The 15,507-nt window shown below is 36.6% G+C and overlaps 1 protein-coding gene across 9 annotated transcripts in view; it reads left to right on the top strand.

Annotated features, from left to right (window-relative positions):
* The window catches only part of CEP152 (centrosomal protein 152), a 93,374-nt gene that overhangs the window by 10,823 nt on the left and 67,044 nt on the right, over positions 1 to 15,507 (top strand). For 8 of the 9 annotated variants that reach the window (XM_050797117.1, XM_050797111.1, XM_050797114.1 and 5 more), the window contains exons 3-9: positions 2,670 to 2,773; positions 2,991 to 3,060; positions 3,142 to 3,420; positions 4,549 to 4,699; positions 7,600 to 7,740; positions 9,664 to 9,803; positions 12,051 to 12,251. In XM_050797117.1, the coding sequence (XP_050653074.1) occupies positions 2,670 to 2,773; positions 2,991 to 3,060; positions 3,142 to 3,420; positions 4,549 to 4,699; positions 7,600 to 7,740; positions 9,664 to 9,803; positions 12,051 to 12,251 (1,086 nt within the window). Of the gene's footprint in view, positions 1 to 2,669; positions 2,774 to 2,990; positions 3,061 to 3,141; positions 3,421 to 4,548; positions 4,700 to 7,599; positions 7,741 to 9,663; positions 9,804 to 11,041; positions 11,818 to 12,050; positions 12,252 to 15,507 lie in introns of those variants that run through there. The other variant, XM_050797115.1, reaches the window with a different exon arrangement.

Here is a 15,507-nt window from a genome sequence, read left to right as displayed (position 1 = left end):
ATCCTGTTGAGATTGCTGCTTGCAGCCAAAAAGCAGTCTGATGAATTTTAAATTAATGACTAGTATTAAGTCTTATCATTTATAACGATTGTTATTTCTGTTCTTGAATCTGTATTTGGAGGTTTGATAGATCTTTAATAAGGAAAATTTATAGTTTCTAAATTTCTCTATTTGGTAATAGGTAACATGCATAACTAGATATGGCAATTTTGTGTTTTATTGCACAGGGTTCAGTGACCAAAAAGCAATTTCACAGTGTATATGAGGAGGGCACACTTTGATCCTGGGAAATGGAAACACTGGAGGATGGATTTTATTCCTGAATGGCCTTATTTAGGACGACTTCATTTAGCTTTTCTCAGCCCTGAAACTTATAGAAGCCAGGGAATATGACCCGGCTATGCCAAAGAACTTGATGGATAAATTTTTTGAAGATGAATTTTAAAATGTTAGCATATATGTAAGATATCTTGGAAGACTCTAAATGCTCTAGGGATGATTTTGCTAGTTGATGTTTATATGTGGATCCAGAAGCATTTTGATTAGCTGATTGCTTATACTCAAATTCATTCTTCTCTGTGGATGCCAATTTTGTAGTGTCACAAAGCTACAATAACTGCTGAATTATTATGTAGTTTTTTTGTTTTTGTGTGGGGGAATAAAAGGCACCCCTGAATTTTAAGGCTGTATACTTGAACCTCACTGAAGATTTAGCAGAAAATATTCTTTCTGTTCAGAAGTCTTTACTTAATATAGGTATAAAAGATTTGTTTTGTTTTATTTTTCCTTGTGTAACATGTGGGGGTAGTCTTTTGCCTTAAAGCAGTGATGCATGATTATAGACAACAAGTGGTACTACTTTTAAAAGACTTCATAGATGCGATTTTTTTCTCTAGTGCATTTGTGTCTTTGTGGAATTGCTTTGTTACCTTTCATTTGAGGCATGTCATATACAAATATGTTGATCTGTCCTGTTTTTCATATTGTGTCTTTTGTATTTCTTGTTTTTTATATCTCTCAGTCAACTCTGATATGGCTAATTCTCAAAATGATTTTTCAAGTACCTTGCATGTGGAGGTGAGCAATACAATACATGAGGGTCTTGCGTGTTCATGTTAGCATTAAACAGATTTAAAGATGAAGATAACTTTTCATTGAAGAAAGTATCTTTCTCTTGTTGCATCTTTAAAAAAAAATGGATTGAGAAAACCTTAAAAAAAAAACCCATCCAGTGAATATGAGAAATAAATATAGATGAAGAAGTATTCCCACCCACGTGGCTCCAACATACTCTATTCCGATTTCCAAATTTTATTTCACCAAAGCTCAGTTAAGAATTTGGGGCATTCCTTTCAGACCTCCCATAAAATATATTTAACTTTTACTGTACATATTTTGTTTAAGAAAGTTTTTTTTTTTTTTTTTTTTGTAATTCTTAACATTATACTCAGATATGTTTTATGGCCACATTTCATTTCTTTTGTGTTAATGACAGGTAAAGTGGAAAAAAAATAACCTGCTGTAGACCAGGGAGCATCTCATTTTTTTTTTTTCCTGAAAGGTTTTACAGAGTATTTAAGGTCTTTAAAATCCACCTGCATAATGTTATGGGTTTGATTTATGTACTTTGGAGGGATGTAATCAAGTTGTTAATTAAACTGGTGCTTAGTTTCTTAAAGAGAAGTAATTAGAAACAGTTTCCCAAAAAAGTATTTAGTAACATAATATTTGATCTTCTAATTGTTACTTAATTTAAGATATATATATATAATGGGATTTTTAGGGTAATATTCTTATATTGGGTTTTGAAGAAAGACAATTGTAGATAGTTATGGAAATCCTAAAAGTTACTGAATTGTGTCTTACAGAATAGCTGATTTATTCATCTTTTTATCATATTTGAAATTTGAATGAATTAACTTTGTCTGTCTAGTTTATATAATAAGCAGAATGCTAAAACTGATTTTTTTTCTAGAAAATAATAGAGATAAATCAAATATTTAATATCAGGCGTAGTGTTATGCTTTTGCATGTGCTATCTATAGAAAACAGTCTTCCAACTCTTCTTTTACGCAGATGTTGTATGAGAGCAGAGTATTGTGTATCTTTTCATCTTTGGAATTAGATCTCTACTAATTAGTGACTCCCCCGGGTTTCCACGGGTTTCTACATTATCAGAGCATTTAAGGGCTTCTAGGCCACCTGCTGCTGCTGCTGTTCTCATCACCTGGCCAGAGTGCATCTGGCTACTCACATTCCCTGTGGGACGTCTAATTGACAATTCCCCAGGGTCTGATTACTGGTAAAACAGCATTCTGAGACTTAGTCTGCCTGCCCTGTGATAACATAATACGTTGATTGTACCATTATTGTGACTTGCTGTGTTTCCACAAAAAGGTTTTTTAATTCTACTGTATGTGTATTTAAATCTTAGACCTTTGTTTAAAAAAAAAAAAAAAGCCTTCTGATATAAATCCTAAAATTATGCGTTCCCCTTTACCCAAGTGAAATGATGAATATAATTTGTGTGGTACTTAAGAAGTTAGTTAAAGGAGGGAATTACGAACTTCTTTGACCTCTACAGTAAAAACCCACTCGTTCCAAGGCAGCTTTGGCTTGGTGTCTTGTGTTTAAGTTGGTGTGATATTGATGCAGCCCTTTTGACTCAGTTGCAGCAGTTACTCACAGACCTTCCCCATGACATGCTGGATGACGACCTCTCCTCTCCCGAGCCCCAGTATTCGGACTGCAGCGAGGATGGCACAGACAGACAGTAAGCAGCTGAAGGCGCTTTCACGTGTATATTGCAATTCTATAAGTCTTTTTCTTTTGATGAAGTTTAATAATTACATGATTATAAAATTATAAATTGATTCTTAAAATTTTGGGTGAAGGTTGGAGGGAAAAATGTTAAAATCTTGGGGTTCTTTGTGTTATCTATGTACAAATAAATGATAGGCTTTAAATCGAAAGTATTCCTTTTTCTCAAGACCACATCATCCTGAGCAATTGGAGATGAGCTGGAATGAGCAAATGCTGCCCAAATCTCAAAGTGTAAATGTAAGTATCTGGTGTGATGGTGACGTTGATGAGGGTGGGAATGGATCTTCGTGCTTTTGTTTTACTCTTGTTATCTAATAGGACTATAATGAAATTCAGAGTTTATATGCTGGAGAAAAATGTGGCAATGTCTGGGAAGAAAACAGAAGTAAAACTGAAGACCGACATCCTGTGTACCATCCTGAAGAAGGTGGAGATGAAGGTGGAAGTGGTTATAGTCCTCCAAGTAAATGTGAACAGACTGATTTATATCACCTTCCTGAAAACTTTAGGCCGTATACCAATGGTCAGAAGCAGGAATTTAATAACCAACCAACCAATGTAATTAAATTTTCAGATCCTCAATGGAACCATTTTCAGGTATTGTAAAAACTTGACTTTGAGGAACTTGTGTGTGTGCACACACATTTGCGTGATGTTTGTATGTGTTCAGGAAATGTATGTGAGTGCAATGGTAAGGTGATGTAACCACACAAAGTTCTGAGAGGGCACTTATGCAGGTTTATGGTGAATTAGTCATGGTATTTTCTGTTTACAGTCTAATACAATCATGATCTTAAGTCGGAAGTTTAAAATAGAGGCTCTTTGGACACAGTTGATTAAACATTAAAAGTTAAGTCTGCCAAAGAATAACTGTCCTCGTTTACTGCTGCTTCTACCACTGCACTGTGCTTTAGTGAGAAGCTATGTTCAGGTCTCTTATTGTAGTTTTTAAAGCAGTAATTCTGGGTAGGTGACATTTAATTTCCTCAGTTTTCTTGCTTACCACTCATAACAAATTTTAGGTTAAACACGTCAAAGCTGGTATCTGTTTTGTATGGTGATATAACAGCAGACAGGATGAATGTGAAGGAAAAAACAAAAAACCTTGTTTTTCCTGTGGGAGAGTTTAATGAAGTAAGACCTCAGGATATAGTTAGTTGCTTCTTAGAATTTCTCGATGACAGCAAATACCTCAACAGCTAGTCTGTGTCACGCAATGACAGGATGGGTTTTTTAGGGCTGTTAAGTGGTTATTTTCTCTTAATTCTATCTCTGTAGAGTGTTACTCATCCCATAAGAGTTACCGAATATTTATTAGTTATGAGGCACCGTATTCCATGTTCATGTTATTGAATATGTGCATTCTTATGTTCCCAAGATATTGGCATAATCTAAATCATTTGTAATAAAATATTTGTATATAGTCTTATTAGAATTCTTGGGTTTTATTCATAAAATTGCCTTCATTGTGTGCTCAAAAGTAGAAGTTAGTTGTCTATAAATTATGTATTGCAGACTTTTAATTAATATTGTTAAATAACAATAAGTGCTACTTTTGAGCAGATATATATGTGTGTGTGTGTGTGTGTATAAAACTTTGTAACTGTACCAAAAGTAAGTTCTGTAACATAAAATTTAGGTGTCTAATTCAGATAATTTTGGAAGAAAAGGCCAAATCTTGTCAGTTTCATTTGTTATCTATAATAGCAATTTGGTTCATCACAGGGTCCCAGTTGTCAAGGTTTGGAACCGTATAATAAAGTGACATATAAACCTTATCAGTCTTCTGCCCAGAATAATGGCTCACCAGCCCAGGCGATAACAGGAAGTGACACATTTGAAGGCCTGCAACAACAATTTTTAGGAGCTAATGAGAGTAGGTATCAAGTTTATATTTATTTTTTAATACCACATAATTGGGGAAATTTGAACACACAGTGAATATATGAGCACATTCAAGAATTATTATTTTTTGAGTATGACAATAGAATTGTGCTTGATATTTCAAAGAGCACTTATTTTTAGAGATATATACTAAAGAATATTTATGAATAAACTGACATGAAGTCTAGGATTTACTTTAAAATAATATGCTATTGAGGGGTAATGTTGGGTGGGAATATAGATGGAGCTGAATTGGCCAGGAGTTCATAATTGTTGAATCTGGGAAATGGGTTTACCTAGATTCATCATATTATTCTCTTTACTTTCTTATATATTGGAAATTTTCCATTAGGAAAAGTTAAAAGACATTTTCTCAACTTTATATTTCAGTCATTCTAGTTTAAGTCTTTTCTCCTCATTTGTATAGTGGTTAGTATCCTCACCTATCATACAGGAGACCGGGGCTCATTTGAAATTTAAAAAAAATTTAAAAAGACTTTTTATGAACTTTATATATATTTTTTTGACTGAAGCCTAATTTGGAAAATGAAACATAGTTTTCAGTCTCAGATTTTTGACTATATAGAAGTGCAATTTAATACATCAGCACTATCATCAACTTTTTTGTTTTGATTTTAGTTTTTAGTGTAATAATTAGTCAACCCTGATACAAATTACTTTATATTCAGAATTACTTAGATATCAGGTTCAGTCGTGTGACATTTGCCAAATTTTTTTTTTGTATAGTATGTATATAAATATGAGAATGAAAAAAGTGCTTATAGCTGCTAGAGAATTTTGAGATGCAATGCTAGTATCAAAAAACAAAAATCCCGGCCGGGCGCAGTGGCTCAAGCCTGTAATCCCAGCACTTTGGGAGGCCGAGACGGGTGGATCACGAGGTCAGGAGATCGAGACCATCCTGGCTAACACGGTGAAACCCCGTCTCTACTAAAAAAAAATACAAAAAAATTAGCCGGGCAAGGTGGCGGGCGCCTGTAGTCCCAGCTACTCGGGAGGCTGAGGCAGGAGAATGGCATGAACCCGGGAGGCGGAGCTTGCAGTGAGCCGAGATCGCGCCACTGCACTCCAGCCTGGGCAACAGAGCGAGACTCCGTCTCAAAAAAAAAAACAAAAACAAACAAAAAACAAAACAAAACAAAAAAAACCACAAAAATCCCAAAATATAAACCTGTATAGTGACTGTACTGAATTACTCTTGTCATACTCTCTGGCATACTAAATAGCTTCTAATTATTGTGCATATTGAAGAGCCAGTGTAATTCTAGAGTGTGACAGCAAGTGTTTTTGTTTTATTTTTTTGTTTTCCTTTAATTAGTAGGGGAAAAGTCATACTGGATATTCCGGCTTGCCTGGGCTATACCAAAGAGAAACCTGGACTTTTGGGTTGTGACTTCATAGTGTTGCTTCCATCTTACACTGGGATGGCAGGGTACCACAATTCATTTTCCCCTAAAGGAGTCAACAGCAAATATGAGGATGGCCTCTCTATGTTCTTCCGTTTTTTGTGGAATGAGGAAGTGGACAGTGTATATGATATAACTGGTTTTAGGTTGAGTAAATGAACCTCACAGCAGTGGCCTGACATCTCCTTAGTGTTTACTCTTTCAGTTCCCTTGAAAAGTTGTATTTGTATCTCCTGGTCTTTCTGCATATAAAAACCTTTCCTCACCTTTCTTAACAGTCTGCACTTCTTCAAGTTGAGTTAGTTACACATTTGTCTAAATTTGACATTTGGAAGTTAATTAAATAATGGTAGTGCCAATTTAGTGATTATAGTTTCTTAGCAACAGTAGTTTAAAAAAAACAAGTTCGGAGAGAGATGGGACTAGCTCTACTATAAGATCTATGAGGAGTTTGACTTGTATAAACTTTTCAGTCTTTAATTTTATTTAACCAGATCTCTTTTTAAAAAGAGGATGGAATTATTTAGTTAGCAAGTGGTTAAAACTCAGTAAATGCATTTATTTCTGATTGTAAGCTTACAGAAACATTGTTCTAGTAGGAAGTGAAGAACATTTATCATTATGTAGTTGAAGCATACTCACCAATCCTTTTTTTCATTTTTTTCCTGGCTCTTTTTAAAGTGGTCCCCAAATGACTAGTTGTTTCTAAAACAAGACTTCAAATCCTTTTTTTTTTTTTTAAATTATGGATTTGAGGAGTACATTTGCAGGTTTGTTACATGGGTGTATTAAATAATGCTGGGGTTTGGCTTCTAGTGAACCCATTACCCAAATAGTGAACATAGTACCCAATGGATAGTTTTTCAACCCTTCTGCCCCCACCCAAATTCTTGATTAATCTATTCACTAGCTAATTAATTCAGTTATGTGCCAGCATCAATATAAATATTATGTTTTCCCCACTCCTGCCTAAAATAAAATATTTTGAGGCTATCTAGAAATTTACTTTAAGAATGATTTTATAGAAGCTGATGTACTTGTTTTTAATTTTCTGAGAGCATATTACTTTATTTCATTGCAGTTGTTATATACTAACTTTTAATTGGCTAAAATGGTAGGTAGTGATTCAGGGTTATAACTTAAACCAGTGACTTTCAAACTTTTCTAGCAGTGACCCACTGTAAGAACCATATTTTTTTATTGTGATATGGTCTACAACATATATCTATATGAACAAGTATGTATAAATGAAACAAGTTTCACAAAATAAGACTGATTCTTACTACATGATACAGTCTGATACATTCTATTTTATCTCTCTTTTTTTAATCCTAGTCATAATTCACTGAATTGATTTCATGATACTCTGAAAAGTTGTAGTCACAGTTTGAAAAACACTGCTTTAAATGACTATAAATTTATATTTTGGTATGTTTTTATCTAATAAATTGTCTTTAATTCCCAGACTCTGCAGAAAATATGCAGATTATTCAACTTCAGGTTCTTAACAAAGCAAAAGAGAGACAACTGGAGAACTTAGTTGAAAAGTTAAATGAAAGTGAATGCCAAATTCGATATCTGAATCACCAGCTTGTAATAATAAAAGGTAAGATGCTGAATGCTGTCATTTACAGGGTACACTGAGCTAGATATCTTGTTTCCAGTAACCTCATATTAACTACGAAGCTTAGAGAATAAAAGCACTTGGTCAGAGGGCTCATAGTGAGTGAGGCATAGCAAAACAAAACCCAGGATTTCTGAGTGTTGGCCTTGGATTACTTCTCTTTGGAACACACTGTTTTGGAGGTCAGGTGTGGTAGCTTATGCCCATAATCTCAGCACTTTGGGAGGGGCCACCGTGGGTGGATCACTTGAGATCAAGAGTTCAAAACCAGCCTGGCCAACGTAGTGAAACCCTGTGTCTACTAAAAATGTAAAAATTAGCCAGGTGATGGCAGGCATCTGTAATCCCAGCTACTTGGGAGACTGAGGCAGGAGAAGGAGAATTGCCTGAACCCGCAGGTGGAGGTTGCAGTGAGCAGAGAAAGCGCCACTGCATTTCAGCCTGGGTGACAGAGTGAGACTCTTTCTCAAAAAAAAAAAAAAAAAAAAAGACACACTGTTTTGGAGTCCTCATTTTTTCCCTTTCTCACTTAGGCTTTTAGAATCGTTGAACATTATTTAACTGTACTGATGGCATTCTGTCCTAAAAAGTTGTTGATTCCTTATGTCATTACTCTGGATGAAGTATTCCAACTTTCAAAGTGATTTGTGTTTAGTTTGCACTGCAACGTTTTCTGAGGCTACAAATTAAAGTAAATGTTTTAATCCAAATAAGAGTTAGTGATTGTGAAGTGCCATGTCTGGGATAAACACATAGAGTAAATACAGATTCAAATTATAATTGTTTACTTCTTATGCTTTCTCTAGTTTTGGTCCATGTTGAACTTTCATTTGTAGAATAATTATGTGATTGAACTCTAGCTCATTCAAATTTAACCGATGGTGAAATGTCTCTTTCTGTAATGCTCATAACATTTATTTTGAGAGAAGAACTTGTGAGCTGTTATAGCAAAGTACGTGGGAAGAATTTAACATTAGGTGAATGAAAGAGTTCATTGCAAATGGGTCGGGCGCGGTGGCTTACGCCTGTAATCCCAGCACTTTGGGAGGCCGAGGTGGGCAGATCATGAGGTCAGGAGATCGAGATCATCCTGGCTAATGCAGTGAAACCCAGTCTCTACTAAAAATACAAAAAAATTAGCTGGGTGTGGTGGCGGGCGCCTGTAGTCCCAGCTACTCCAGAGGCTGAGGCAGGAGAATGGCGTGAACCCAGGAGGCGGAGCTTGCAGTGAGTGGAGATCACGCAACTGCACTCAAGCCTGGGAGACAGAAAAAAAAGAGACTCCGTTAAAAAAAAAAAAAAAAAAAAAGAGTTCATTGCAAGTATGTGTAGGATAATTAGTCCTGCAGGGGTTTGTCCCCAAAAGGAATACAATAATATTTTTAAAGGAAGTAGTTCTGCTTCTCTAAAAAAATTTTTTGGTGTCAGGATTTTTTTTTAAATTTTTAATTTTAAATAATTTCTTTATTTGAGACTGAGTGAGGTGGCTCACGCCTGTAATCCTAGCACTTTGGGAGGCTGAGGTGGGTGGATCACTTGAGGTTAGGAGTTCGAGAGCAGCCTGGCCAACATAGTGAAAGCCCATCTCTACTAAAAATATAAAAATTATCTGGGAGTGGTGGCAGGTGCCTGTAATCCCAGCTACTCGGAAGGCTGAGGTTGTAGTGAGCCACGATCGTGCCACTGCACTCCAGCGTGGGTGACGGAGCGAGACCCTGTCTCAAAATAAATAAATAAATAAATTAAATAATTTGGTTTTCTCTAAATCAACTAAAGTTTATTTTTCTGAATTAAATTTAATTCAACAACATTTATATATGATACAGATGTGATATCTGATAGGGATTGTAACATTGGGGTCCCTCTACAGTAACATTATTTATATAAACATTTTTAATACCATAGATGAAAAGGATGGTTTGACTCTCAGCCTTCGAGAATCACAGAAACTCTTTCAGAATGGAAAAGAAAGAGAGATACAGCTTGAAGCTCAAATAAAAGCACTGGAGACTCAAATACAAGCATTAAAAGTCAATGAAGAACAGGTACGTATTTTAACTTATGTATGGTAAAAAAGTTAAAAGTTTAGTTATTTAACAAAACTTTTTGTAGGGTAGGACTAAATTTAGAAGAACTTTGAAGTTATTGACAAAGCATTAGAACTTAAATTTCCTGACTGAAATAGTTTCCTTCAGAATTGGTATCCCGAGAAGCTTTTTTAAAATTTTTATTTTTATTTTTCCTGCTGCTTCTCCATTTGGAGAACTGTTCTTTAGACTTGAGTTTAAAGTGGTGACACATTCACATTGTTTGATTAATGAGCTAGCCATTTGATTTTTGGAAATAGTCATAAGTCATTGGTAGCTAAGCCTGGTGGTGGTTGATTCATTTTTTGGCAGAGGGCAGGGTTAATAATGAAAGTGACGGCCGGGCGCCGTGGCTCACACCTGTAATCCCAGCACTTTGGGAAGCCGAGGTGGGTGGATCACCTGAGGTCAGGAGTTCGAGACCAGCCTGGCCAACAAGGTGAAACCCCGTCTCTACTAAAAATACAAAAATTAGCCGGGATTGGTGGCAGGCGCCTGTAATCCCAGCTACTCGGGAGGCTGACACAGGAGAATCGCTTGAACCTGGGAGGCAGAGGTTGCAGTGAGCTGAGATCGCACCACTGTACTCCAGCCTGGGGGACGAGAGTGAGACTTCATCTCAAAAAAAAAAAAAAAAGAAAATGACTAGGAAATAACGAGCTTGGTTTTGCCTGAGACTTGTAGCTAAGTCTGAGGATGGTTTAATGAAAGAGTTTAAACAGTGTTGTCTCATGTCTGGCTCCTCCTCATCCTTCAGGTCTTAGCTAAAAACAGTCACCTTTTCAGAGGACTTCTTATTCACTTTATATGTAAGGTAGCCCATAGCTGCATCCTCCAACTCACCTTCATTACACCATATTCTATTACTCTATAACTATCTGAAATGGTCTCATTTGTTTACTTGTTATTTATTGTATCTTCCCACTAGAAAGTAGTAAGAGCTTAGACCTTTTCTGTGTGGTCATTATGTGCTTAGTGCTTAGAACCCTGCCTGGCACAAATTATCTATGTCATTCAGTGGATGGATCTCTTAGCAATGAAAGCAGTATGGAATAAGTAGGCAATCTCTGGAATAGAATGAAAAATAATTCTCTTTTGAAATTTTAATTTTTGTATGTAATACAGATTATTTTTAACTTTTTGAAAACCAATAGTTACTAGATTCAAAAGTTAAGTTGTTTTTATGTAGTGAAAGGTTATAACTTTGTAATCTTTTTATGTAAGCAGCAGAATCACCAAGTGTATTAGTTTCCTATTGCTGCTGTAACATGACCACAAATTCAGTGGTTTAAAACAACACAAATTTATCTCACAGTTCTGGAGGTCAGAAGTCTGACATGGATGTCACTAGGCTAAAATCAGGGTGTCGGCAAGGTTGCATTGCTTTCCGGAGGCTTTAGGGGAGAATCCATTTTCTTGCTATTTCCAACTTTTAGAGGCCACCTGTGTTCCTTAGCTTGTGGCCCATTTCCATCTTCGAAGCCAGCAATGAATGGCTGGTTAATAAGTCTTTCTGGTTCTGACTTTTCTGCCTTAGTTTTCCTCATTTATGGACCCTGTGGTTACACTGGGCCCACCTGGATAATCTAGGCTACTCACCTTATTTTAAGGCAGTCTTATTTTAGCAATATTAATTCCATGTACAATCTTAATTTTCCCTTGTCATGTAATATAACTTATTCACAGGTTTTGGGGATTAGGACATGGGCATTTCGGGGGGCTATGATTTTGCCTACAATACCAACTGTGCAGTTAGAGCTTTGAAAACTTTGTTTTTAAAAAGTGACCATTGACAAGTTTCATCAGTCTTTCAAGGAACAGTTGTCATTTGTCTATGACCTAACAATTGGGTTACCCCACACTTTGGTCATAGAGCAATGCAAACAGCACTGGGGCCATCACAGCAGCGCAGATTCCGTGCCTGATAGCCACATCCACCATGCTGCGCAAAATTCTCTTTCACTCCCCTCAGGTGACTACCAAATGTATTTTCTCAGGGAACATTGTTTCCAACAACTGTGGGCCTGGAGGTTCCCAGCTAGGGACGTTTTAATGAGCTTGAGCCATGATGAGTGGAAACCCCTTCTCTGCTCTCATTAAAACATGCTTGAGTTTTAGTGTATAGTAAAAGTAAGTTTATTGACAGCACAGAGCTAAAATACTCTGTGTATATTTTAAACATGGATATCCTGGGTGTATTACTAGATGATCAAGAAGTCCAGAACAACTGAAATGGCTCTGGAAAGCTTGAAGCAGCAGCTGGTGGACCTTCATCATTCTGAATCACTTCAACGAGCTAGAGAACAGCATGAGAGCATTGTTATGGGCCTCACAAAGAAGTACGAAGAGCAAGTATTGTCCTTACAAAAGAATTTGGATGCCACAGTCACCGCACTTAAAGAACAGGTTGGGATGATTTCAAATGAGCAACTGTTATCAACAAGTAAAGCTGGTTAAGTTTTGTAACTGATATTTTATGGTTCATCATATAGAAATCTTGAATGTTTGTAGTAAATGTTAGATTGTGTGGGACGTGAGTGAAACTTAAAAGCCAGTGATATTGGCTGGGCACAGTGGCTCATGCCTGTAACCCCAGCACTTTGGGAGGCCAAGGCGGACGGATCACCTGAGGTCAGGAGTTCAAGACCACCCTGGCCAACATGGTGAAACCCTGTCTCTACTAAAAATACAAAAAAAAGAATTAGCCAGGTGCAATGGTGCACGCTTATAATCCCAGCTACTTGGGAGGCTGAGGCAGGAGAATCGTTTGAACGGGAGGTGGAGGTTGCAGTGAGCTGAGATTGCACCACTGCACTCCACCCTGGGCAACAGAGTGAGACTCCATCTGACCAAAAAAAAAAAAAAAAAAAACAAAAAAACCAGTGATATTTTAATCTGAGGATACATCCTAAAGATATACTTTTGGAAACCCTACTTCTTCTTATATGATTATTAGTACTTTCTCAACTTTCACATTACTTGTCCTTTATTTGTAGAGTATTTGTGCATATTGTTTATATGGTCCTAGAATAAATCCAGACCAAAACAAATGAGTCTGCCAGCGGCTGGCTGGAAACTGAGAGGTTACCTTGGAAGCTTAATCGGTAGAAAGTCTTACTTGAGTCTGCCAGCATTTGGTAATTCACCTGTCAATACAGTCTGTTGAGAAATGATTCTTGGGAGGAAAGTAAATTTTGAAGACAGTATAATTTATGAAATAAAGAAGACAGCCTGATGAGATTAATCAGATTTCAATCTTAAAGAGATGTGTATCTTGAGCATATTGCATAGTGAATTTTTATTATTTTCACTCAAGGGGGAATAAAATATTGAAAGCTAATGTGAGTCAGGTGGTGAGTTTGCTTGTGCTCCATAACTCTAGGTAATCACTTGAGTGAATAACATTTCAGAATGCATTTTTCTTAACATAATTTCAAAATTGATTTGAGGGTATGGAAAATTTCACCACACTTAAAATTCATGCTGATTTGGGTTATTTCTGACCTGTATAGCTGCCTCTAATTTTTCCATGCTTTTAGGTAGAATTATATAGGAGTGCATTACTGGCAACAATTGTTTATCATTTTATTTTATTTTTACATGTATTTACATGAGTTTTTATTGTATCTATTTCATTATGTATTTATTTTATATAGAAAAAACATTGTGAATTTGATCAATGTGGAGGATATATAGGAGTAGGGAAAGATGAAGGCCAGTTACGGTGGCTCATGGCTATAATCCCAGCACTTTGGGAGGCTGAGGCAGGTGGATCACTTGAGCCTATGAGTTCGAGACTAACCTGGGCAAAATAATGAAACCTTATCTCTACCAAAAAAAAATAAACAATTAGCTGGGCATGGTGGCATGTGCCTGTAGTCCCAGCTACTTGGGAGGCTGAGGTGGGAGGATTGCTTGAGCTCAGGAGGTCGAGGCTGCAGTGAGCTGTGATTGCACCACCGCACACCAGTCTGGGTAACAGAGTGAGACTCTGTTTCCAGGAAAAAAAAAAGAAGAAGGCTATCCCAAATTATTGAAAAGTCTACTTTATAGAATATTTAAACAAATAGAATTTGAGATGTCGCTTCATAAATTTTTATTTATTTTATTTTAAAGTTAATTTTGGCCAAACACAGGGTAACATTGAAGTTAGTTGGACTTGGACACTAGCCCTTCTTGGATGACTAGAGAAGAATGGATCCTGGTGGCTTTTCCTTATTGGGTTCAGCGTCTCCATTCTCTGTTGACTTCAACACAGTTTCATTAGGGATGGGTTGGAAAGAATTTATAATGTTTTCTACTCCTGTGCCCACTGCATTCTCTGTTGTCCACTGCACGCCCCCCCTCCCCCCCCACTAGAAGAACTCTACCCTAAAGTCAGAACAAATTCTTGATTCTGTGCTGGGTGGGCTTCAGACTCCTCAACCCATAAATTGAAGGCGTTAAGGTATTTTCTCACTGTTGTGTTCTTTTACTTTGTTTTATTTATTTATTTTTAACAGAGCATGGCACTGGTGTTAGGCTCTGCATATAATTGCATAGCTGCTTTGCAAAGTGGTGATTCCAAAGTGCCTAACAGAAGCCCAGACCTCAGCATCATGCCACATACCCATGTAACACACCTGTACACATATCCCCTGAATCTAAAATTTAAAAAAAAGTCTGTAACTAGTATATTTTGAGAAATTTATGGATCATAAAATTATTAGAGTTTTTCTTAAGACACCAGCTTTTCTGGGTAGAAAAGATTGTATGCACTCACAACATATTATAATAGTTCTTTTTTTTTTTTTTTTTTGGCTGATTTTCCCTTGAATTTTTTTAGTGAGACAGAAAAGGTGAAAGAAATGGCTTCTTGGAGCTCACAGTGTTCCTCCAATGTCATAATTCTCTCCTAGTAAACTATCTCCTGGGCTCTCTCCATCAAACTGACTTTTACCTCCTGCCATTCATAGAAGTGTCATGTTAAGATCTCTGATTATCTCCTTGTTGGTATATTACTTTTTTCCTTCCGTCTCCTTGAAATCTTCAGCTTTTGGTGAAGTCATGGACTTCGGTTTCTATGTCATGACCTTCTACCTTTTCTTTAATGTTATATTTAAAGGCTCCACTTTGAACGCTTTCTGTTGGCTTAGAGACTCCCACAGGCATCTCTGTGTGTGGTCCAGTCCTCATTTTCCTGTGCGCTAGAACCCTGTCCAGTTCTTTTCCCTCCCACAGATTCAGCTGTCATCTCTATCATCTCTCTTTTTTTTTTTTTTTTTTTTTTTTTTTTTTTTGAGATGGAGGCTCCCTCTGTTGCCCAGGCTGGAGTTCAGCCGTCATCTCTTTATCATTACACTTGTCTCAGTCTTGAAAAATGTCTGCCCATATCAATCTTGAACTACTCAAGCTAATCATGGCCAGCGTTGAACTACTCATCCTTTTTTGATTTTTGGTATTAAAACTTTAAAGTTTTATGAGTATGATCTGTTTTCCTGAACTTGTCAACAGGATACACCATAGTTTAATTAGTTGTAACATATAGTCAAATTATTGGCAGAATCTGCCTTTTCTTTATAATTTTTTTTATACCTACCTTTTCTTTAAGTTTGTTTGGTAGTTCCCAGTTCTTCGTTAATACTATTGTGACCTCCCCAGAATATAAATATTAGCAGTCTCC

Source organism: Macaca thibetana, chromosome 7, assembly GCF_024542745.1.
Source record: "Macaca thibetana thibetana isolate TM-01 chromosome 7, ASM2454274v1, whole genome shotgun sequence".
NCBI lineage: Eukaryota > Metazoa > Chordata > Mammalia > Primates > Cercopithecidae > Macaca > Macaca thibetana.
Note: the sequence above shows the minus strand (reverse complement) of the source record. Positions and strands in the feature narration are given on the sequence as shown.